This window comes from Lissotriton vulgaris, chromosome 2_1, assembly GCF_964263255.1.
Source record: "Lissotriton vulgaris chromosome 2_1, aLisVul1.2, whole genome shotgun sequence".
Taxonomy (NCBI): Eukaryota; Metazoa; Chordata; class Amphibia; order Caudata; family Salamandridae; genus Lissotriton; species Lissotriton vulgaris.
This window is the reverse complement of record NC_141687.1, coordinates 880,760,795-880,785,310: the sequence shown is the minus strand read 5'-3', so window position 1 is coordinate 880,785,310 and position 24,516 is coordinate 880,760,795. Positions and strand designations below refer to the sequence as shown.

Here is a 24,516-nt window from a genome sequence, read left to right as displayed (position 1 = left end):
AATTTCTCTCCTCTGTCTGAGAAGCGGCAGAAAATCTGCCAAAAATGTTTAGTTCTCCTTCTGGATAGCGGAGGTTTCTACACCACAGTGGTTAAATCTACTATAATTGAAGCCAGTTTGGCTGGAAGCTGCATCCCCATAGTGGAGATGCATTGTTAGATTTACTTTTATCACCCTCCTCTCCTCCATCAGCCAGTCCGTTCCCCATCCTCAGCACATTCACAGTGCATCTGGAGTCTGAAACAAATTGGATACAGGCAACTAAAATGGCTCTTCTGAAAGCACTTGGTTGGGTACAGTTGTACTCCTTTACTCCTTTGTCAAGTACTTGTTGAGACTGCTTAGTATTTAGAAAAAACTGGGCTTGAGGCAGGCTTATGCCTTCCAACAAGTACTATAGACGGTGTTGTTTCTTAAAAGGATGAGCGTGGAGCATTGCGTTAGACTCCTTTAGAGTCCAGAAGCCTTAACTGTGCATAAGTTCTTGTCGAAATTTATTAACAGAACAAGGTATCACTTTTCCCACAAACACGCCATCATGTGTGGACATCGGCACTGCTAGAAGTGCCTCTCCTCCTCATCCACTTTCTACTTAGAGTTATTCTGCTCACTGCCATCTTGGTTTTATCTTTCCATTGGTTTGGGAGGGGGGCTAATCACTACTTACCACTGCGCCCACTTTTCCGTTTTGTTTTACATGCTGATGTAGTGGCAATTCAGCACTACTAGGAGGAAACTATTGGAGTGTAAATTGCCCACTTAACAGAAATTTGCAGCATCCACCACACATCCTTCCATTGACAAAGGAACACTTCCATTGGAAATGGACGATGAAGCATTATTCATGACCTGCACTGAAGATGCATTTACCCTTTTTTCTAGAGATGATTGTTCCCATTTTGAAACTGCATGCCTTCGTTACCAGTCCTTGCATGGAGATGTTCCCATTTAGTCCCTCAGCAGTCATCATTCGCTCAGTAGTCATATGACACCATTCACTCTGCAGTCACCAGCAATACTGCAGTAACTAGAAATGGAAATAAAACTCAAGATGAGGCCTCCAGAACCGGACTCCAGATCTAGACACAACAAAAGAGAGGTGACCTCCATTGGTGGCCTCCTGAGCTGGAAACAGTACTCTAGAGATGGTCTCCTGAGCAGGATGATTTGCTTTAAAAATGCTTTCTTGAAGTGAGCCACACCCTCAGAGAAGGTTTATCTTTATTGTTGACTATATCTATTTCTTAAGATCCAAGATGCCCTCATGCTCTCCTCACGGCCCTTGGCGTATTTATTTACTCAATTTGAGATCACGAAAACCCCAAGATGCTGCAGGAACAATATATATTGCATTGGTGCAACCATTGATGTGTATGTTCTGTGCATGTGAAGTTTACACTGTTTCATGACAGTGTAATGGATTCTTGCAATTGTGCTACCCGTATTGTACCTAGTCTTTGTGTGGGTCTGTATGTGAGGATCACATGTACTGCTACAGGTTGTGCTACTTTTCTGTGTCAATGCTGCACCCCTCCTGTGTGCCCCATGTCTCCTCACTGATCTCTATCCTTTTCTAGGGCTTCCTCCCAGCATGCTCTTCCTGCACAAAAACAATCTGTGGAGACTTTTCCTGTTTCAATGTGTGCTGCAAGGTGCAGCACACATAGAAATATGAAAAACTAGGAGAAATACAGATATTTATTCTCCTTGTTACACCTCCCCTGGGGAGGTGTACAGTTTTGATGCATTCTCAGATTTACAGATCCTTGTAAGTCTGGGAATGTTTCAAAACCCGTGGGTGTTTTTGGAAAAACCCACGCAACGTCCACGGAACGCCCCATCCCCCACCGCAGCATCATATCTACGAAACCATGAAAAGCCATGCAAAGTGGCTTTGCGAGGCCTCATAGATATGGGTCTGCACTCTGAGCCACAGGAGCCTCATGGAAAGTGACATAAATAAACAGTGTCCCACCAGGTAATAGTGAAAGGCAAATACGCAAGTATGCAAAAAGCATTACAGAAACAAGGAGGCCACTATTCAATTGATTAAGGATTGTAAATCATCTTGTATTTTGAAAAGGTTTCTTATGGTCGGGTATATACAGTTAAAGCAGCACTGTATAGAACAATTTGTGTGACAACCATAGTGCACTTGGTGCTCAAGGACGTGTACGTGAAGACCGTGGTGACGCAGGTTTTAGGGTGACAGCGTGGACGGCGCACAGTGACAGTAGTGCTAATAATATACAGTGAATGACTTGTGCCGTGAAAGCTGGTTGTCTTGTTTGAGAAGTGCTGGATATTGGTGCCGATCTGGAGTATCTTCGTGAACAGTGAATGGCAATGTTACTCTGTACAAATAGGCGATGTGTCTGCACAGGGGCAGGGTATCCGATGTATCGCGGGCCGTCTGAATCTCGGCCATGCGAGGGGAACAGGTCCTGTATCAATCGTGGAGCCTGCGGTGGGGTCAATCCAGGGGCTGGTTCGTGGCACCAATATCCAGCACTTCTCAAACAAGACAACCAGTCCTGATGATGATCCCAATTCAAGAGGATCGAAACGCCGTCGACTTTATAGCGCAATTCTAGGCGCACCTTCAATTGTGGCTCAATATAAAAAATTACAAATGACCTGTTACAGTGATGTCATTTTGTCACAGTATTTGAGCCATTCACTGTATATTATTAGCACTACTGTCACTGTGCGCCATCCATGCTGTCACCCTAACACTTGCGTCGCCACGGTCTTCACGTACTCGTCCTCGAGCACCAAGTGCACTATGGTTGTCACACAAAATTGTTCTATACAGTGCTGCTTTAACTGTATATACCCGACCATAAGAAACCTTTTCAAAATACAAGATGTTTTACAATCTTTAATCAATTGAATAGTGGCCTCCTTGTTTCTGTTTCTGTAATGTTTTTTTGCATACATGCGTATTTGCCTTTCACTATTACCTGTTGGGACACTGTTTATTTATGTACCTTCTTAACCCAGTCCTAACGTGGTCTATGGGTCACACTCCTGTAACCAGTTACTACCTCATGGAAAGTGAGGCACCGGCGCCACAAGGGCCTTCTAAATTACCCCTACAGTGCCTAATTTCCACACAATTCGTAGAGCAAAGTTCCATGGATAAATGTTCACCATGGATTGCTAAAAAATCACTTAATTTCAATATTAATTTCAATAAATTAGATCCCTCAGTTTGTTTCATTCTCTCCAGTCATAGAGCCCCCATTGATTCCCTCAGCGTAACCATCCTAGGAGAAAAAAATGCAAATTCTTCTGTTCATTCAGATGACTCTATTCCACAACCCCATCCTGGTCATTTTGTAGAAAATATCCACTTTTGTTAGCTGAGTTTTCTAACTATAAACATCAACCCCCTACTTGCACTGGAGAAGACAAAATATGTTTTTAAAACAATACTTTAAAAAGAAAACTAGTGAAAGCCTTGTGCAAGTCCCATCTTCTGCCTTACTTTCAACATGAATCATAAGCATGTTTTATTATATGTACTACTAACTATTATACTGCAGTTTAAAATGAAATGCTCTTAATTCAGTGTCCTGTTTTTAAATTGTCTTTTTTATTCAATGCACAAATCAAATGTAACAGGAAAAGTAAATGGCAGATTCTTTGTATTCACAAATCAATAAGGACATGCTGATTTTTTCGCGACACGCGTAAAAAACAACATGCTGTGGTTTTCATGATACAAGTCAATAAGGACTTGGTATGGCTTTCACGACACAAGTCAATAAGGACTTGCTATGACTTTTACGGCACAAGTGAATAAGGACTTGCTGTGGTTTTTATGACACAAGTCAACAGGTACTTTCTGTGGTTTTCATGACACAAGTTAAAAAGGACATGCTGTAGGCTTCATGACACAAGTCAATAAGGACTTTCTGTGGTATTTGTGACAAAAGGTCAATAAGGTCTTGCTGTGGTTATCATGACACAAGTCAATAAGGACATGCTGTGCTTTTCACAACACAAGTAAAAAAAGGTCATGTTGTGCTTTTCACGACACAAGTCAAAAAGGGCATGCTGCGGTTTTTCATGACATAAGTCAATAAGGACATGCTGTGGTTTTCATGACACAAGTCAATATGTACTTTCTGTGAGTTTCCATGACACAAGTCAGTAAGGACATGCTGTGGTCTTTATGACACAAGTCAATAGGTACTTTCTGTGGTATTCATGACACAAGTCAATAAGGACATGCTGTATGTTTCATGCCACAAGTCAATAAGGACTTTCTGTGGTTTTCGCGACAAAAGGTCAATAAGGACTTGCTGTGTTTTTCTTGAAACAAGTCAGTATGGACATGCTGTGGTTTTCATGATACAAGTAAATAAGAACTTTCTGGGGTTTTCATGACACAAATCAATAAGGACTTGCTGGGGTTTTTATGACACAAGTCAATAAGGACTTTCTGGGGTTTTCAGGACAGACTTGCTTGGGGTTTCATGACAATTCAATAAGGACTTGCTGTGGCCTTCACGACACAACTCAATAAAGACTTGCTGGGGTTTTCATGACACAAGTCAAAAAACACTTGCTGTGGTATTGACGGCACAAGTCAATAAGGACTTAGGGTGGTTTTCATGACACAAGTGAATAAGGACTTGCTGTGGTTTTCATGACACAAGTCAAAAAGGACTTGCTGAGGTTTTCACAACCCAAGTCAAAAAGGACTTGCTGCAGTTTTCACGACACAAGTCAATAAGGACATACTGTGGTTTTCACAACACCAGTCAATAAGGACATGCTGTGGTTTTCACGACACAAGTCAATAAGGACATGCTATGGTTTTCATGACACAAGTCAATAACGACATGCTTAGGTTTTTATGACAAGTCAATAAGGACATGCTGTGGTTTTCATGACACAAGTCAATAAGGACATGCTGTGGTTTTCATAACACAAATCAAGAAGGATAGGCTGTGGTTTTCACGACACAGAAGTCAATAAGGGCATACAGTGGTTTTCACGGCACAAGTCAATAAGCACATGCAACAATTTTCGTGATACTAAATTATGTCATCAGAACCTATTGGTGTCGTCATATAAGAGCATCTCGTAGTAGTCTCTGATGTTTAGACTACTGTAGCACTGTCTACATTGCACAGCATGAGAAACAGATACAGAAGTAGGATGACAAAACCATCACACTGAACCTTTATACTAGCTCCCACTGAACCAAAGTACTGACTGTAAAATCCTGCAAATAATCTGGGTTTAAAGGCCCTACCTCCACACCAGGCGCCACACTATCATCCTACAAGGAATTTAACACTGACTCCCTGAACACTGACCCAACATTCAAAGGCAAGGTAGAAAAAACGTACAGGATCGACCACAAAAGCCACATTGTGAGGGGGAAAGAACTGCAAACCTTGCTCTTTAGAAAACCCTTTCACAAGATTGATGCTACATGGGATCTGCCGGATCTCTCCTTTTCATCATGGACAGACTTCTCCATCATCTGTGCTGACATGGACAGACAAATAAACCACTTTTGCTGATCTGACAGTCCACTGCACCAGTGGTGGAATCAATACACACGAGCCACATCTCAGGTTTAAGCATCTCTACTTATCGAAACCTCAAAGTTGACCACTAAGAAGACAGCTATCTAGTGTTCAATGCCTTTGATACTCTTTGGGCTCGAGCCGTGCTGAATTCCCACATGGCCTTACGAACCAAGGCGCATATTTATCATTTTTTCATGCAGTGCAAAGCAGCAAACCATCATTCTGCATTGCGCTATGGTGAAAGGGCAGGAATGTGCTCTATTTAACATTATACGGTGCATTCTTGCCCTTTTCTTGTGCTGGCCCACTTTTTACTGCCTAGCGGCAACGCAGGCAGTCTTGTGCCATGGTGCAAGGGTGCCTGCATTGTAGGCAGGATTGTTTTTGTGTAGGAATGGACACCTTTATGCACAAAAACAATCCTCAGAGACATTTTCCTCTTTCTATGGATGCTGCAAAATACAGGACATGTAGCTAATGGAAAAAACAAGGAGAAATAAAGATATTTCTCCCCCTGTTGCGCCTCACCTGGGGAGGCGTGGTATTTTGACGCATTCCCAGGTCTGCCACCAATGGCAAATCTGGGAATGTGCCAAAATCCACAAGAAGATGCATGTTAACACCCATGCTCCACCCATGGAACGCCTCCCTGAGGCAGAGTAATGCAAGGCAACAATTTGTGTTGACTTACATTACTCCAGATTTGTCAAGCCATTTAGGGCCACACAAGGTGGCCTTGCTGGGATTGATAAATCTCACTTAGGTTTTGTGCCGCTCTTGCGCAACCTTGCATGGCGCATGGGCGACGCAAAACTTTGATGAATCTGGACGCAAATGTGCATGTCAGTGCTAAAAATCCAACAAGTTTGCACGATACATGAATCTTCAAGTTCATCAGAAATGGACACAAATGGGGGTTCCCAGCTCTATATTTCTTTGTTCAGCACGGCAGGGGTCGGTTAGAGATGGCAGCTCCAAATTACTTTACAAAATCGGAGGAACATTTTTAACTGCAGTCATATTGGACTACAATTGGTCTACTTTACAGTCAATACTACTGAGCAGGTCTGGAAGCCTCTGAGTTTAGCCACCAGCATCCTATAAAATCACCCGTAACTTATTGGGTTCCCCTTCATTTTGGTGGAGGGTTTGGTATTGTACCAGAATACTGAGTTTTCAATGTCGAAATGTAAAAATTTCATGACGAGAATATCGATAACCTGAACATTGTGAAGGTACCTATATATAGGTGCGTTTGGTTTACCATACGTAAACCACATCTATGTACAGTATCTATCATCAAGGCACTGTATTTTAATGCAGTGCTAGCAGGAGGGTTCTTTGTCTCTGCTTCACAATGGTACTTTGCTTTTTCTGGCAACAGCCTGGATCTGCAGTTTGCCCTGACAAGATGTTTGAAGGACAACACCTACAATATTTTGACAATTATTGGGCTGTGCACCAATAAGGGTAAACCTAAAAACTGCACAGCACATGACTTAGATCAGTGGTTCCCAAACTTTTGACTGCGGAGGACCCCCATTGAGTCACCACTGGAAGCCGGGGACCCCCCAAGCAATTTGTAGGATTACATTTTCGAACATTATAACATGTTTCATAAGGCAAAGGGGTCTACAAGGTGTAGTATTCACATGTCATTCTTACTAGTAGGCATTTTTCAAGAGTGCTTGGTCTGGTGAAGCACAAACTCAGGATTCAGAAAAACACAGTGGTTAGCATTGACCTTAACAATAAAAATGTATTTCCACCCAAATAAACCTTTTTAGCGGCATCAGGATAATTATAGACTGGGAAAAAACATAAGTTACTAACTTGGACCATGCAGTTTGCAAGTAGCTCTTTGATGAGAGTTTATAGGTCACTGTGCTAGATTACGATTGTCTCTTATGAATTGCACAGTAACAAAAGAATCTCTGTGATGAAAGAAGTAACCCACTGACCTATGCACATAAAATACTGTTTTTTTTAAATGCATGGTACACATTCTTTGCAGTAGGCATATTTGAAAAAAATAAACATGTGTGCATACAAAACAAATACTCGAATTACTAAGGATTTTAGGGGCTTATTTACAAGCCCTATCACCAAGGGAATGTACATTTTTGTGATGTTCCTGTGGCAATAGGGGGTTCGCCTTATTTACACTGCAGCTTTAAGCCACTTAATGTGGCTTAGCGCTGCCTTGTAAAGAAGCCCCCCTTTCACACAATGCTTAGCATGAAAGGGGTGGGCAGTGGGAGTTGCAGTGGGTGTTCCACCCCAACGCCTATTGATTTTGACGCTGCCCCCTATTAACAAGGGCAGCGTAAAGAGGAGGCAGCATCAAGATTAGGACCATGGAAAACCAGGTCTTAACTTGGCAAAACGAGGAGAAAAAGCAAACACCTTGGATTGTTTATGTTCAGGAAGGTGACCCTTTTGGCACATAAACAATCTTTAAAAAAATACATTTTGTAATTTCCATGTGTGCTGCATTAGGCAGCACACATAGAAGTGAAAAACCCGCATTTCAAAATTGTTCATGTGCAGGAAGTGGGAACTTCCTGCACATAAACAATCTTCCCCTGCATGCAGACACCCTTGCACTATGGTGCAAGGGTGCCTGCGCTGGCACAACTCTGCTAAGTGTAACACCAGTGCAGGGGGAAACGCAGGGCTGCACAATATTCTTGTAAATGGTGCAGCCCAGTGTTTCTGAAGTTGCGGAGCATGTCGTTAAGCCAAGGAGGCTAACGACATGCTCCGCCAATTCTATTGTAAATATCCCCTTAGTATTTTATTTTGAAAGAAATTGCAAAAAACATTTTAATGGGAAGGTTGGGGCTGCATCTCGAAGACTAACTTTTGAATAGTTGCTTTTATCTCGCAGTATAAGGCTCCTGCTCCTGCCAGGGCCAGACTGGAAACCCAAAGCAGCCCTGGCAAATGTTCTCAGACCAGTCCCTATATGGTGCACACCAAGTGCAGTGAGTGAACCTGACCACTACAAAGGGGGCTCTGGAAGGCTCACCCCTCCAAAAAAATGTAGGAAACAATGGTGCAGTCTACAAAAGATTTATTATTATACAATGAATTGTATTAGCTTTTAAAAAATTGTAAATGAAGACCTAACTATGCACCAGGATATGACAATTTTTGTTGGGGTTCTTCAATGATTCCCTTATTATCACCCTCCAACAGGGCCAACATAGCCCATCTGTCACATGTATTTAATTTGTTTTATAGCATCTCTCATACCATTGTAGGATGTCAAAGAACTTTACTTCACACACATATAGAGACAATGAATCATACATGAAAATCGGTGTTTAGAAAATGTTACATAAGGCAAAGTGTTCTACAAGGTGTAGTATTCACATGTCATTCATACTAGTAGGATTTTTTAAAGCGTGCTTGGTCTGGTGAAGCACAAACTCAGGATTCAGAAAAAACACAGTGGTTAGCATTGACCTTAACAATAAAAATGTATCTCCACCCAAATAAACCTTTTTAGCAGCATCCGGATAATTATAGACTGGGAAAAAACATAAGTTACTAACTTGGACCATGCAGTTTGCAAGTAGCTCTTTAATGAGAGTTTATAAGTCACTGTGCTAGATTACGATTGTCTCTTATGAATTGCACAGTAACAAAAGAATCTCTGTCACAAAAGCAGTAACCCACTGACCTATGCACATAAAATACTGGTTTTTTTTTAAATGCATGGTACAGTTCTTTGCAGTAGGCATATTAACCCTCTGTGCTACATTAGATAAGTCAAAGCTGCCACTGAACAAACCTCTCAATTCTCTCCAGCAGATACATTAATCACTGGCATTTTCATGACACTTTTATTGTTGCTCGAAAACTGCTATTTTTACCAGGAACTTTGCAGTGCTTTTCAAACTGCTGCCTGGGGACCCCTTGGGGCAAAGTTTGGGAAACACTGACTTAGATCAAACCTAAAATCATTGAAATTGAACCATATTTGAAACAGTGACATTTGATCCCATTAAGGTCCTTGAGGTTCTCCATCTCTGGAAGACCTCTGCTGGTTCTTTAGTGGTGAACAACATGGAAGTCAATTGGGGTGAACCATTGATGGGAGGGTGATGCTATTTAAGAGAGGAGGAAACCCATTGGTGGGAGGGTGGTGCTATTTAAGAGAGGAGGAGTGCCATTGGTGGGAAGGTGGTGCTATTTGAGAGAGAGCAGGAGAACCATTGGTGGGAGGGGTATGCTATTTAAGAGAGGAGGAGTACCATTGGTGGGAGGGTGATACTATTTAAGAGAGAGGAGGAGAACCGTTGGTGTGAGGGTGATACTATTTAAGAAAGAGGAGGAAAACCATTGGTGGGAGGGTGGTGAAGCTTTGCAAGAAGGAGTTGCTTCTAAAGTTATCTTTGGTGATCCAGTGCTGGTCTGATAAGTGTTAGGTAGATCGATACCACTGATGTCCATGGATGTTACCCATTGTTGGGATTGTAATGCTGACGTATGATACCATTGATGTCAAAGAAGGTGACTCATTGTTGGGAGGGGGAAGTGGAAATTTGATGTATTGAGAGGGAGTATGAATCATTGTTAGGAGGTGATTTAGCTGTGTGGAGGGTGACAAAATTGAAGTCATTAGAGGTGAGCCATTGGTGGGAGCATATTGTCAATGTTTGAGCCAACTGATGTCAGTAGAAGTGCCCATTCACAACAAGAATGGACCAAGAGTGCATTAAGGTCCTGGATACCTGCTCCAGGATAAACCATAACAATTAAAAGGTATGCAGTTCCTAAGAGGGAAAGCAGAAGTGCATCACAGGTGGTAGGGTGATGTAAGTATTACAGAAATGCCTTTGAGATGACCGGAGATGAATGACTATAAGGTGCAATGGATATGTTTGAGGTCCTTGATGCGAACCGCTATTTAAAAGGCTATTCTGGTCGATGTTTGAGTAATGTCCCTGTACTCAATAGGGCCAAACCACCAAACCATTGTCGGGAAGGTCATGCCATTGAAGTCAATGGAGGTGAACCAATGCAGCAAAGGAAGGTGGTGATACCATTGAAAACTTTGGATATGTTTGGCCTATTTGGGTGGTGAAATTCTGGGCTGGAAGATTATTCCAAAAGGGGTGAGACCCTATCTACCTTAGTGATTAGAGAGAAAGAGGGCACATCACCTACATTCCATCCCTGGCCGTCATGGTGTTTGAGTTTAATTGTAACAAATATGAAACAAATACCAAGAGACACGTTAGTTTGGTATTTGGAAATATTAGTAATTTTTAAGTAAATGTCCTTTAATTTGTGTGTATGTTCAGTGATTTCATTATGTACTTTAAAGACAATGGAGCGGTGCACTCCCCAGACAATATTGCTTAAATAAGGAAGCTTGATCAGTGTCTTCGTTGCATCAATCTTTATTTGTAACAATCCATGTGGTTGATAAAACACACATCAGCCAACGCGTTTCGTTCAAAGATTGTACTTCATCAGGGTTAAATGTTGGATTGGTGAATGGATGACGTAGTTTGTAACCAGAGTCAGAGGCACTCGATGTGGTTGCTTGACTTGGGTTTGGAAGTCGATTATAACTCACTACTTATAATCGGTTTGCTTGGCTCACTCAGGCAATGCTGTCCTGTTGGCTGATAGGCTGTGACTGATATTTCAGGTTTACTCTGTCAGCCCTTATCAAGGAGGCTTCCAAACCCAAGTCAAGCGACCATATCGAGTGCCTCTGACTCTGGTTACAAACTACGTAATCCATTCACCAGTTGCTCACCATCCAACATTTAGCCCTGATGAAGTTCAATCTTTGAACGAAACGCGTTGGCTGATGTGTGTTTTATCAACTGCATGGATTGCTACAAATAAAGATTGATGCAACGAAGACACTGATCAAGCTTCCTTATTTAAGCAATATTGTCTGGGGAGTGCAACACTCCATTGTCCTTACAGTTCTGTTTTCCTGCTTGGCAGGTGGCATCCCACAACAGCGGGTGCAGGAGTTGATTGTGCACACGGATCATCAACCTACGCATAAAGCAACAACTGGGGAATAGACAGAGGAAAGTGCGGCTATAGGAGTCCGCTGTTGGTTCTTTGTTCACATTTCATTATGTACTTCACATCTAGGCTGGTACGACCAGCTAGATTTAACAATCATCTCTGTGACTGCATGAGTTGCAGTGAGATTTCAGGGGCAACTTACTATCAGATAGAAATCTCAAGCAGGCTCTTGTCTGAGGTGAGCTACCCACCCAGTCTGGTCTCCTTTTTCCACAGTTCTCCCTATTCTGAAAAATGTCTACTGTTCTGTGACAATGCAAGACTGCCACTATTAGAATGCAAAGTGACATGAGCTGAAAAGCGCCTGATGGCTAAAGTTCAGACCAGAGGGCTCGGCCCGCCCCAGGCTCAGCGCACCTGTGCACTCAGTCACTCTTGTTCTTCTGATACTTGCAGTTCTGCTTTCCTTATTACAAATGCAAGACATAAGCAGCAAAATGCAAGGGGCGTGACACGGAAATGGGCCACTAGTTCATGGACGTCAATTCACCGAAATGCCTGGGGTAGTGGAAGGAAGATCACACACCCTTTGACGTCCACTTTCATTCCCATACACATGCTTAAATATACACACAAATTCACACATATAAACTCTTTCACACATAAACACACTCTCACCCGCAAACATGCACACAACATAAATTCAAACGTATTTTTACTTACCTCAGCTGCCACGGAAGGGCATGTTCCAGCTTATTGTACTCTATTTGTATTACACTATTGGTGAATAATATATTGATTTATTCACTATTTTTTGTAATAAAAAATGTACAGAAAATAAAGCGAGTGGAGCCCCAGCTGCTCTTGTGTTCCTGGCACTGAATTTTCCACCTCGGAGGCCAGGGGCCGCAAAGTCAGTGCTGGGGGTAGCAAAGGGCAAGCCAGGGGTCGCTGCTGCGACCCCTGGCGACCCCTAAATGATGTCCATTCACTGGGTAAAGATCTCACCAGATCACACTTTACAGGTCTCCTTTCAGCCTGAAGCCATTCCTCTCAACCCAAGTAGGAGGAGTTGTCTGCTCTGCTCTCCTCCCAGGCTTGGAAAATCTCTCCACTCGCCTCTTTGCCCCTAATATCTGCTCTCAGACTCCCAGAGGGAGGCGCAGAGGCGCGGAGTCTGCCTGCGTTCATGCAGTGAGAGGCCCTGGGAGCAGTGGCTAAAAGAAAGGGACAAACAGGTCAGCAGCACGACTCTGGCCGTCTTCAGGTGCGACTGCGAAGGCCAGTGAAGGGATGCCTTCGTTTGCATGCTGTGTCGGCGGAAAGACGTTTTATGCATTCCTGACAACAAGGCTTCATTCTCCCTATCAAGAGCTGGGGCCACCGGTTCCACTTGCCAAGTAATTTCCAAGAAAACACCAACATAATGTTTGCAATGATGTCTACCACTATTGGTACAGTGTGTCATTAACATCAACATCACACAACACGAGTATTAAATACAGGCATCAATAAGCAGATCTAAATTACGGATTGGTGGATGAAACCAGTGGTTTATTAACATGAGTCACAAAAAACATTAACAGAAGAACCGAATAAACTAGTTGGCCACATTATTTACACAACCCTCTAGTTATCCTGAGCGTAGCTCTTGCTAAACGAAAACAAGACAATAAAATCATTGAGAAAAAGATAATAGGGATGACCAATATGAAGAGGGTCATGGGGGCAGATACAGCAACATTTTTTAGATTTCTTTCGGGTGACATTCTTCATGATAATAACTACTGCGTTACGTGTAAAATATATGGCAGGGTGGTTTGCAGAGAGGAAATGCATTCGGCTGTCATCAAACGGACCACTGAAAGAACAGCCTGCGTGTTCGGCGATAAGTGAATATGTCGCATAACAAATGTATTGTGTGCACATGCACGCCTCTGCACACACATGCATCAGCACCAAACATTTACACACATATGCATGAGCCCAACGCATGTGCACACACATGCATGAGCCCCACGTGTGTGCACACACTTGCATGAGCCCCAAGCATGTACACACACACATGCATGAGCCCCACATATGTATACACACACATGCTGAGCCCCAAGCATGTAGACACCCACATGCATGAGCCCCAAGCATGTACACACACACACACACATGCATGAGCCCCACATATGTGTACACAAACATGCATGAACCCCAGCATGTACACACACACATGAGCCCCAAGCATGTACACACACATGCATAAGCCCATACACACAAATGTACCTTGATATTAAAAGATGAAACTGTTCAACTTACTTCTCGGTTCCCGGGGACCGTCCACTGTGACCTTAATGGCTCGGTGATAAGTAGCAACTTGTGTGGGGTTAGTAAACACTGTGATGGTCAGCGTGAAGCTTTTCCCTATAAACAAAAGATTGCTCATTTAGTCATTTTTAGAAGGCATGCAGCATCCTTCATACGGTGATTTGTGTTTCTTTCTAAGCCAGGGTGTAATGACCTTTAACATGACATATAAAATATATGCTGCCCTAGTTAATTCCCACACTGCTCACAGCTTCAAAAGAACTCTTTGGAGGGATCTCTGTCCAGAATCAAGATAAACACAGAAGCTGTCAATATACCCACCCCTGCAGGAAACTGCACACACGTTTGAGGTTTTGCTTTAGTCAAGACCTTTTGCGTTTATTAAAATTAAACGTATAATACTTAAAGGGGCGTTTAATTCCTATTTGTCCATGTCTTCTCTTCACCCACTGGTATGTTATTGTGCCATTCAAATTTTTCCCCACCCACTACAGCATACAACATGGGTAAGTGGGTCAGTTCACTTCAGCCATTGGATACCTTCACCCGGATTGATGGCATTCAGCCCTTTCAAAAAGAGCACATTCACACACAAAGCAGAGAGCCATGGCTATGGCTACGTGTGCTTTTTGAGAACAAAAAATAATATTTTTGCTTTTAGCAATTTTTTTATAGACTGATAAGGACTGGACAGCTTTCTTAACAATACAGTTTTGAAAATACCATGACAAAGCAAGACACGCATTGAGAAAGCCAAAGGACTGACAACGAAAGGGAGACCTACAGGCTTTGTCAATGGTTGTTAATATAGAAATTTCAAGCAATAGATCAGACTGAACGATCATGCGTCAGCACCAAGTGCACCGTTGTTAGATAACTCTCAAAAGTATTTAATGATTAAAAATGAATTTCCTGTTTTTAGTCGCTCATCAATCATACGTAATCGTGTGCGTACATTGCATGTACCCCTCACAAATGGGAATCACACAGGCGCATTCCATGCCCTCATCGCTCCAGCTAGTCTTGCAGATTCCCAAATCTGTCCAAGCACGCCAGTGCTTAATTTGTTTAAAAAAAATACGTTCAAGTGCCCAAAGTCTTTCTTATGAACCTGGTACCAGCAATGCTGAACTGGAGTTTCCAAGTGCCAGAGTTGCTATCTGCCAATGCTTCCTAATCTTGATGTCACCTCATACCTCTTTCCTCTACCACCCTGAGATTCCTGCCTTTTCTTCGCACTCTTGCAAGTTCTTTTTCAAAAATGCTTTCCCCCTTTGTCGTTGTTTTCCTATTTGTTTCCTCCTCTTCCTCCCTTTTCTGCCTCTCTCTCTCTCTCTCTCTCTCTCTTTGCTCTAGTTTAAAGTTTATTGAAGAAAAATAAACCCAGGTGCTAAAAATAAGTGCCAATTCCTCCCACCTGCAACCACGGGCACAAATTGCATTGGCTGATGCCTGCTACCTGAAACCATTGATACAAATTGCATTGGCTGCTGCCTGCAACAATTGGCACAAATTGCACGCCTTACTCGCTTTACCTGCCTGTTTCACATGCTTATCACACTGATCCAGTATACAATTTGAATTTGCATGTTTGATCTGAGGTCCCTGGGTTACCAACACTCAGTGTTCCTCACTGCATTGTTCCAGGATATCTCCTTCAAATACACCAGTACAAAATGTTCCCTGTACTTCAGGTCCAAAGCCGCTGGTTGCCACTGCACACACACATAAACTGCTCCTCATTTGGCTTTTTTCATAGATTGGCACACTTATGTCCATATTGTGTGATCCTTATATATGTGATCCTTGCTTATGCTCAGCACCAGTGTCCCTTACATGATGCGCTCATCACATATGGCTGTCACAAATGCTGCCTGCCACAGGTTTGTCAAATATGTTTGTTTTACCTAAGCCGGGCACTCAGCCACCGGTAACCTAAATGTAGCACAGAGGACCCGTGTATTGCCCTTTGCCTACGATCAAATCAAGTGCAAAACTACACTGGATCATGCTTTTCCCTAGTTTGACCTCATTGTGCAAACCCTCCAGGATTTCGCGACTTGCAAAAAATAACAAAATCTGCACTTTTTGTGCTTTTTTACAAAAGTGCCTGCGAAATCCAAAGAATGCTAGCCTTCCTTTTATTGGCCCCAGGTTGACCACTGAACAAAATAAAAGGAGGATCAGAAGGAAGGTGAGGTGTTTATTTTCTCACCTGCCAGTTGCTGCCTCACACTTCCGCTTGAAGCAGCCAGTCGCTGCTTAGCAGCTTCTCAGGTTCAAGGCAGTGGAGACCGTTTCCACACAACATGTCCCCGCACTGTGCGGGCAGCTCAGATTGCAGATTTTTAAAGGCAGCAAATAAAAACGTATGAAGTCAAGCACCACGTTCAGCCGCTTATACCCGGCATGGATTTAGCAGGGGCATTAAACATATGTCGACGTTGTAGACACTCACTCGAACGCTTTGTCTTTTTATGATAGGCACCCAACACAAAAAATACCCCTTTCCCTGCTGGAGGCAGAGCAGGGAACAGAGAGAGTTGTAGAAAGTTAAGAGTGGCACCCTGCCTCTTGGCATAATTAAAGGGTTGGAGGAGCACTCCACTTATTCCTAGTTATAAGGGGAAAATGGTGCTACAGAACTACACTTGCTGTCAGCCCAAGTGTAAGTCAATAAGAAACTGTTACAAGTTGGTCAACTTGTTGGTGCTGTGCACTGTTCACTAGGTTCCAAAACCCAAATCTCTCTTAAGAAATTCAAAATATTAAATTCGAAATAATTGAAACCATGTATTTTCAAATAAACTTCATTTTTACACATATATGTATCAAGGTATATTCAATGTATTAACATATACATTATATATTCATGATTGATAAACTTTGCACATAAACAATGTAACTACATTTGTTTAAATACATGAACAATAGAGAAAATCATTCTTGTGAGTGTCCGATGCATTTCGCGACATTGTAGTCCCTTCCTCAGGGGCCAACCTCGTAAATAGAATTGTCTATCGAGATGTATGCAGACAAATTACCCTGAACTCAGAATAATTTCTAATCAACGCACCATAGTCGATAAATTGTACGCGTTCGAAGAACCCTCTGCTGATACCTCCCACCAGTCACGACAAAATGCAAACGTTCTCAAAATTCAGCGGAACTATCATCCATGGTGGATTCTGTTGGTTGCCCTGCCCCTTGGCACCAGTAAACATACCTATTAATAAAATAGGTTTCGCCCTTACTGGTCGGTTGTGTTCTTTTCCGGTTTTTTCACCATCTCTTGAAATAAAATCAAGGTGCCCACATAGGAGACTCAGCAGTTTGAACAGGATGTGTTCTTGATCATGTGTTTAGTGGCTCCACCTTGAGGAGTTTTAATGAGTAATTTCCAAAACCAGTGAGACCCGGCAGGCAGGATGTCCAGCCTTTTCTTCCACTCAGCTCCTTAGTCACAGTCTCCATGTGGCAGTCCCATGTGCAGTGGGGCTCATCTCTCACCTCAGTCTTCTATTGCCATGGTTACTGGTGATGCACTGGCTGAACCACAATAAAGGGGCGGTGGGATACATGCGGGACAGATAATTCATCAATAAAGAGGGCGGAAAAGGGAGTCTTATATAGTAAGTCATCTCAAAGGGTCACCACAGGACCTAGCATACTTATGCGACTGACACCTCAACACTTGTACAATTGCCAGTTTGCAATGTGTTTTTGAAAACTCCACCTACGAGTGTCTTTGAAATATCTGTTTTCAGGTAGGCAGTCTGAGTTCAGCTTAATTTCTTTTAAAGTGGGAATTGAAAACCTTTTTCGAAAAGAGAGGTCTCCCAGCAGCACTCACAAAAGTAATACAAAACAATAAAGGTTATTTATATGTGTAAATGGCTTTTTTTCATTAAAAAAAGCTGTCCTCTTTCCTGCGTTGCAGCAGACCAGTTGTTATCCTACGGAATATGACAAAAGTAGTAACGTTAACTTTTTTTCTATACAGTGTTTAGCGGCACCCTCATGCTGCTTTAAGGCGCCAGAGAGATACTGAGAGAAGAATATGGGCACTAAAATAACAGATAGCTAAAAAACAGTGGCAAACATTTGCTAATCGGGTCAGTTTTGAACTTGCAACAACATGGTTTATGGGAATTTGAGAGACTGCTGCAATTTGTTTAGTGCAGGCAATGTTTTGTTTTCATTTCAGGGGAAAACAGCAAAAACCGGCACATCTGGCCATAAAACCGGCCCTCAAACTGCTAAACTGACCCACACACTGACCTGTCAGAACCTTTGATCAGGCACTGTCTGATTGCCCTGTAGGCAGTGCTACTGGAATTATGCAGCAGGGGAGGGCCAAATTATGTGGCTGGGTTGAGTAAATTATACAACAAGAAAAGGCAAATTATGCGGCACTGTGCAGCACATTTTGTGATTGTATTACTTCATTATTTTGTTATCTCTATTCTTGTTAGCACTATCTGGGCATTAATTGCACCTCATCAGTACCAGTTTAACACCCAAATATAGCAATAAGCTACAGAAAGGTGACCAGTCAACCTTTGCAAAGAACCTTCACCTGCACAGCAACATGTTTTGCTATGTTTTTACTAACTTTTTTACCGTTTGAGCTAGAAAGATTTTTTTTGTTAAAATCTGCAAATTATGCGGTAGATGATGGAATATGTGGCAAATGCAGAAAATCTCTAATTCGGCAAAAAATCATGATGGCCGTACAATTGGGTAGTCATGCCTATAGGCCAGTGCCCGGCCCTAGCACTGGATGTTAACAGGTTTTGCCAGGGCCACTGTAATTATGCAAATTCTGCAAAGCAGCGTTTTCAGCATAAAGATAGTTTTGCTGCACTTGATACATAATTCATCTTCTACATAAATTGCAGATTTTAGTAAAAAAATATTTCTAGGTTGAATGGATCCAAAATAACAAAAACACAGCCACACATGTTTCTGTGCAGTGGCAGGTCACCTTTCTGTTGAAGATTGCTCTATTTAGAAGCTAATCTTACACTAATGAGGTGAAAGATTTGCCCAGACAGTGTTAACGTGTAGAAATGAGAAACTAAAGCTATAATATTGCCACAAAACTATGCAGCAATTTACCGCACAGTTTATCTTTTCTTGATCTGTAATTTAGTCCACTCTGCCACACAATTTGGTCCTTTCCTGTCACATACTTCCATTGGCCATGGATATTATTTCTACCCAGGCCTTCCATGATTTGGCGATTTGCTAAACGATCGCTAAATTTGCAGTTTTGCAAAATGCCAGCACTTTTTGGAAAAGTTCCTGCGAAATTCAAAGAATGCGGCCACTCCTTTTACTGGCCCAGCGTTGGCCTATTGAGTCACATAAAAGGAGGGTCAGCAGGCAGGTGAGGTATTTGTTTATTTATTTATCCCCCTATAGGCACTCTGCTGCCCCGCTGTTGCTGCTGGCCGGAAAGACAAGAAGACAGTAGAGAAGAGAGAATACAGGAAGAAAGAAGAGGACAGAAGAAGGAAAGGAGAAAACGGTTGCTACTCATACTGGGACACCAAAGAGCAGGTAAGTTTTATCCAGATCGGCAAGGGTTGCAGTTTCCTTGCTTCCCTGTGGAATTGGGGAGAGGAGAGAGGTCAGAGGGAGCACAGAGGGGCGAGGAGGGAAACTCAGAGGAGTATATTCCATGCCTGCCGCTCATTACTCATGTCAGGCCCTGGGGAGTGTAGGTAAGATTTTTTTTTCAAAAACTGAATTCGGGCCGGCCACTTACTGTGTAGAAGAATGTTATCAAAACCAGCAAGTTGAAGATCTGGCTGCTCAAATACTTTAAATAATGTCTTGAAATAGACGTTCATGTTTAGGTTGACCATACGAATGTTTGTTGCCTGTGTTTGGTGTTAATAGTACTATAATTCAGAGAACTGTAAAAAAATGAATTGCCAATAAAATGCTGCTAAATGCAAATTTTTATTCCACTAAATTCTCGTGTGTGTGCTGCTAAATTAGCTAATCTATGCTGCAGTATTCTGGGGGGTCTGATTGTGGTGATGTGATTGGGAGACTGGAATTAGGCAATTCTATGGCCATATCATTTTTCTCATAATTATGGAAATACCACACTTTCCACATAATCCACAATTTGCTGCAGAATTTGCAGATTTGAAAAAAAGAACTGTGTTTACAACTCATACAGATCAAAAGTTACTAAAAAAAGGCACACATTCTGAAGTGCAGTGGCAGACCCTTTGCAAAGGTAAACTGGCCACTTTTCAGAAGCTGACTTCTGTATTGAGAGACTAAAGGGAGACTGATGAGGTAAAACAGTTGCCCTTGAAGTATCAATGTGTGTTAAAATGACAAAATTGTGAAATTATACTATCACATTAACAGTCATATTGTGCTCCATAATGTATATGTTTTTGCTGCATAATTTAGCTCTTGTGCCACTAATCCCAGAGGCAGAGGGTATACTTCATATTTTTAAAGAGACATAAAACAGTAATGCAGTATGTATAAAGCAGTTTACTTTTTTGTCGAGTAAAAAGAGTGAAAAAAATGCACCCATGGTAACATGCATTAGGGAGAATGCCTTGCCCATGATACTGTACACAACACACAGGTCACAGACTCTCTGCAGCCTTTTATCAACGTATTCCAGCCCAAACTCCATGCTCAACCTCCATGTTCCGGAAGTGAATGCACCAAAATAAATGAATGCTTGGGAAACAGCCCTTCCTTAGATTATGTTTACGCCTCAATGGTAGGGTGAATCCCTCATCTGTAGGGGGCCCTGTGTGGTTAGTGGTGGATTTCATGATAAAATGTATATACTTCATGTTTCTCACTATGTCATTGAAATGTACATTCATATAGCAAAATGGCAACGTCGGACTATGATTCTCTTCCCTCCTTGGTCATGTGCTTAGAAGGATACTGTAGTTTAAAGCAGATTATAAATGTACTTATTCCTACTAGGGAGTGTGGTAAAGTTGCCAAGATTTCCTCTGTACATTTTTACTGAGTGTTGTTTTAAAATCTTTTCAAGCTTTAGAGAGGTCATGGAGTGTGAAAACAAAAATAAATGCTGGAAAAAATACATAAAAACAGGTGTTTCGGAGTACCATTGAAGCAAGAAAAGAATTTTAGCAAGATAGTCACTTCCCAAAAAACGCTTTTATGAAGACAAATCTTCTACTAAAACTTTTTAAGGATTTTTCACCCACATGAAGGATATAGGAAAGAGGGTATGTTCTGCAAAACTTCAAAAGGAGCAGAGACGACCAAATGTTCAAATATTTGTGTTGAAATTTAAATTTCACACATTCCTGTCACCGTTGCACGGAATAGTCTGTCTTCATTTAACACACCACAAATCATCTTGGTGCTCCTCTTTTCACAGTTGTCTCTTGGGCGTAGGGCTTTAAAGCACTTTAGATGAGAGGTAGATCATACAATACACTTCTTAGGTACAGGGAGATTAAACAAATTGCCCTGAATCAAAGGCTTTTGAGCCAAGGCCAGGACTTGACCCTGGTTCCAGAGTCGACTGCTCTAGCCATTAGGGCACATCTCGTTCCCAATGACAAAACCAATGACCATACAGCAACAGGATATTAAATAAAGGAACAAACCCCAATCGCTGTGCCAGCGAAGGCTATTTTGTAGGGACCGACTATTCCCCTGGCGCCGGGGAATGTAAAGAAGTCCCTGGCGCTAAAAACAACACAAGTATAAGTTTAAATGAAATCAAGGGAGCATTAGCGAAAATAGCCCCCGGCAAAGCACCCGGTTTAGATAAAATCCCGGGGGATCTCTTTCGCAGTGAACCATCTGTCTGGGCTCCATATTTTTGGGTTTTATTCAATGCAATATTACAGGGTATGAAGATCCCCACTAGCTGGGCGAGATCAGAAATAATTCTGATTTATAAAAGAGGCTCTCCTCTCCTCCCAAACAATTATAGGCCAATTAGCCAGATAGATATTTCAAAAAAAGTTTTTGCGCGTGTAGTGTTGCTTAGGCTACAATCTTGGATGGAAGAAAAGAAGATTTTAACTCCTTTACAGGCAGGGTTTATGGAAAAACTGTCCACTGTGGACCAGATACTTAGGCTACAAATGTTGCACTGGAAGACTGTGTGCTTGGAGGGTGGCAGCCTCTATTTAATATTTGTTGACCTTCGGTCGGCCTTTGATCTGGTACCAAGGAAAAAACTATGATCAGTCCTCTATGAGATGGGGGCCCCTGTATACTTAATCCATCTTATTAAGCTGCTGCACGAGGAACATTTTGCGCAAATTAGGTTTGGCAAACACGGGATGCTTACTGCACCGATCCAGATTAACCGTGGTGTACGCCTGGGTTGCGTGCTAGCCCCCACTCTTTTTAGCCTTTAAATCAATGGTTTAATAGCCTTTTTATTAGCAGGAAAAGACCTTGATGCCCCTAAACTAGCCTCCCGACTCATTCCGGCAATGATGTTCAACAATGACACTTTATTACTTTCTAAATCACCAATGGGGATTTAGAGGGTTCTCAATCAATGTGATGCATTCGGTTGCCAAAGAGGTCTTGAAATTAATCTACAGAAAACCACATTTATGGTGTTTAAAAGCTTTAAAAGCACAAGCACTAACCCTACATTAAATGGTAAACCCCTCGAAAGAGTTACCTCTTTCGATTATCTTGGGATAACAATTGCAGAAACTATGGACTGGGGGGTTCAGATAAAAAAATCCTCGTTAAAATTAGCCCAATCATCAGGTGGTATCATGAAGCTCTTCTGCAAGACTAGCCAAAAACCACTGAGCCCGGCTATTGAAATTTATAAGGTTTAATCCCGGGGAGGGGCGCTATATGGCACGGAACTCTGGGGGCATGTTAATCAAGAAAACCTCACTCAAGTAGAGAACAATTTCCTTAGACAGTTGCTAAAACTCCTGCGGAGAACTCCACTTATTCTGCTCCGATTTGATTTGGGCCTTATGGCAATTGCGGATGTATAAAATTTGAAGCCTTTATTGTATTGGCGCTGCCTGTGGGTTACCCCTGAACTTTTACCATATAGGGAGGAACTATTGGAAATATTGAATCTACGAGGGGCTGTTAAACTGCCATGGCTTGCCTATATCAAACACTGGCTAGTTAATTTGGGGCTGAGTGAGCTTTGGGACCATCCAGAGACCGCTTGTTCCCCTTTATCGAGGAAATTATTGAAGGCCCATTATGAGGAGTACAACCTGACACAGCTTCATAGTAGTTCTCGAATTGGCAGACTATCTACAGTCTTTTTAGAAATTAAAGATAGGTTTAAGTTCGAGCCTGTTTTAGATGTAATCAAACCGGCAGCTGCTAAAAAGCTCTACCTCCAAATCAGGTATGGGACCCTTCCTCTCCGCTGTATTACGCATAAGTGGGGGAATACGCACGTTTTAAATTGCCCGGTATGTGATTGCCCTGGAGAGTCAGTACTTCATGTGCTATTTAGCTGCCCTGGCTATCACAAGGCAAGAAAACGATGGCTGGTGCAGATTTGTAGGAACCTTGGAACCAGATGCTGCTCTGATGCTTTCAGGATACTGAAGTACGATACCAGTATCCCGATAGTCTACTCAGTTGCAGGTTTCCTATTTTCAATGTGGTGCACTCGAAGGACATACACAAAAGTGTCATGAAAGGAGTCATATGGTATTCCTAGTGGGCAAGAAAGAATTATACTATCAATGTACACTAGGGAAAATATCCAACAGGGCTATCCTTGCCAGTTCCAAAATTAGGCTTTGTTTTCATTTTTTGATTAAATTAAGCTTGCTTGATGGTATTTTAGTCATGCTACAGAGAATTGGGAACTTATTATTTTAATACTATAAACAATTAAATATTCTCTGTAGACGCTGCCTCCGGTATAGAGAGGCTTTAGTCCTAGGTCTTATCCTTGCAGGATGGTAGAATATAGGTCATCCTTTTTATAAATTTTGATAGGTATATGCTTTTAGGTAAATTATTTATTTATTTATTTATTTATTTATTTATTAGCACTTTGCATTATCCGAGTATGGAATGTTATGGACTGCCATGAATACCTCCCCGTGAGTTTTGGTTTTTTATATTCTTCCACGTTAAAATATAGCTTGATATGTAGGCTTTTTAAAATGTTATATAGAATTCATCTACTATTGTATATGTGTCAATTGCGTTTATTATTGCTTCTTTTAGTCTTCTAAATCTAAATGTAAATGACTTATGTTGCAATTTTCAAATGTATCCGCCTGCACTGTCAATGTACTTTTGAGGTCATGTTGACCGAAATAAAGTTTTTTTGAAATGAAAATGAAATTAAGGAAGATCATTAAAATAATTTGCCACCCTCTATTATTAAATATGGTAAAAAGTGATATTATGCAATTTCAAGTATGCAAGAAATAAAATTCCGATTCACAATTACTTCAGGACTAAAATCTTAAGCACTAAAATGTATATCTTTCTGTCCCTATGTTTGTACATAAACACTAGCTAATAAATGAAAGAGTCAACTAAACTCTTCCGTTTTCATAAGTACCTCACGATCAAATGTTTAGAAAATGTTATTATGGCCTAAATATGACCATATTCCAATTATCTAGGCTGTTTTTCAGTT

At 41.7% G+C, this 24,516-nt stretch overlaps 1 protein-coding gene across 1 annotated transcript in view; it reads right to left on the bottom strand.

The window, feature by feature from the left end:
- Positions 1-24,516, bottom strand: part of RUNX3 (RUNX family transcription factor 3) — a 183,769-nt gene that overhangs the window by 144,828 nt on the left and 14,425 nt on the right. Inside the window, exon 3 of the mRNA XM_086956393.1 lies at positions 13,869-13,973. Coding sequence (XP_086812519.1) covers positions 13,869-13,973 — 105 coding nt within the window. The remainder of the gene's footprint in view (positions 1-13,868; positions 13,974-24,516) is intronic.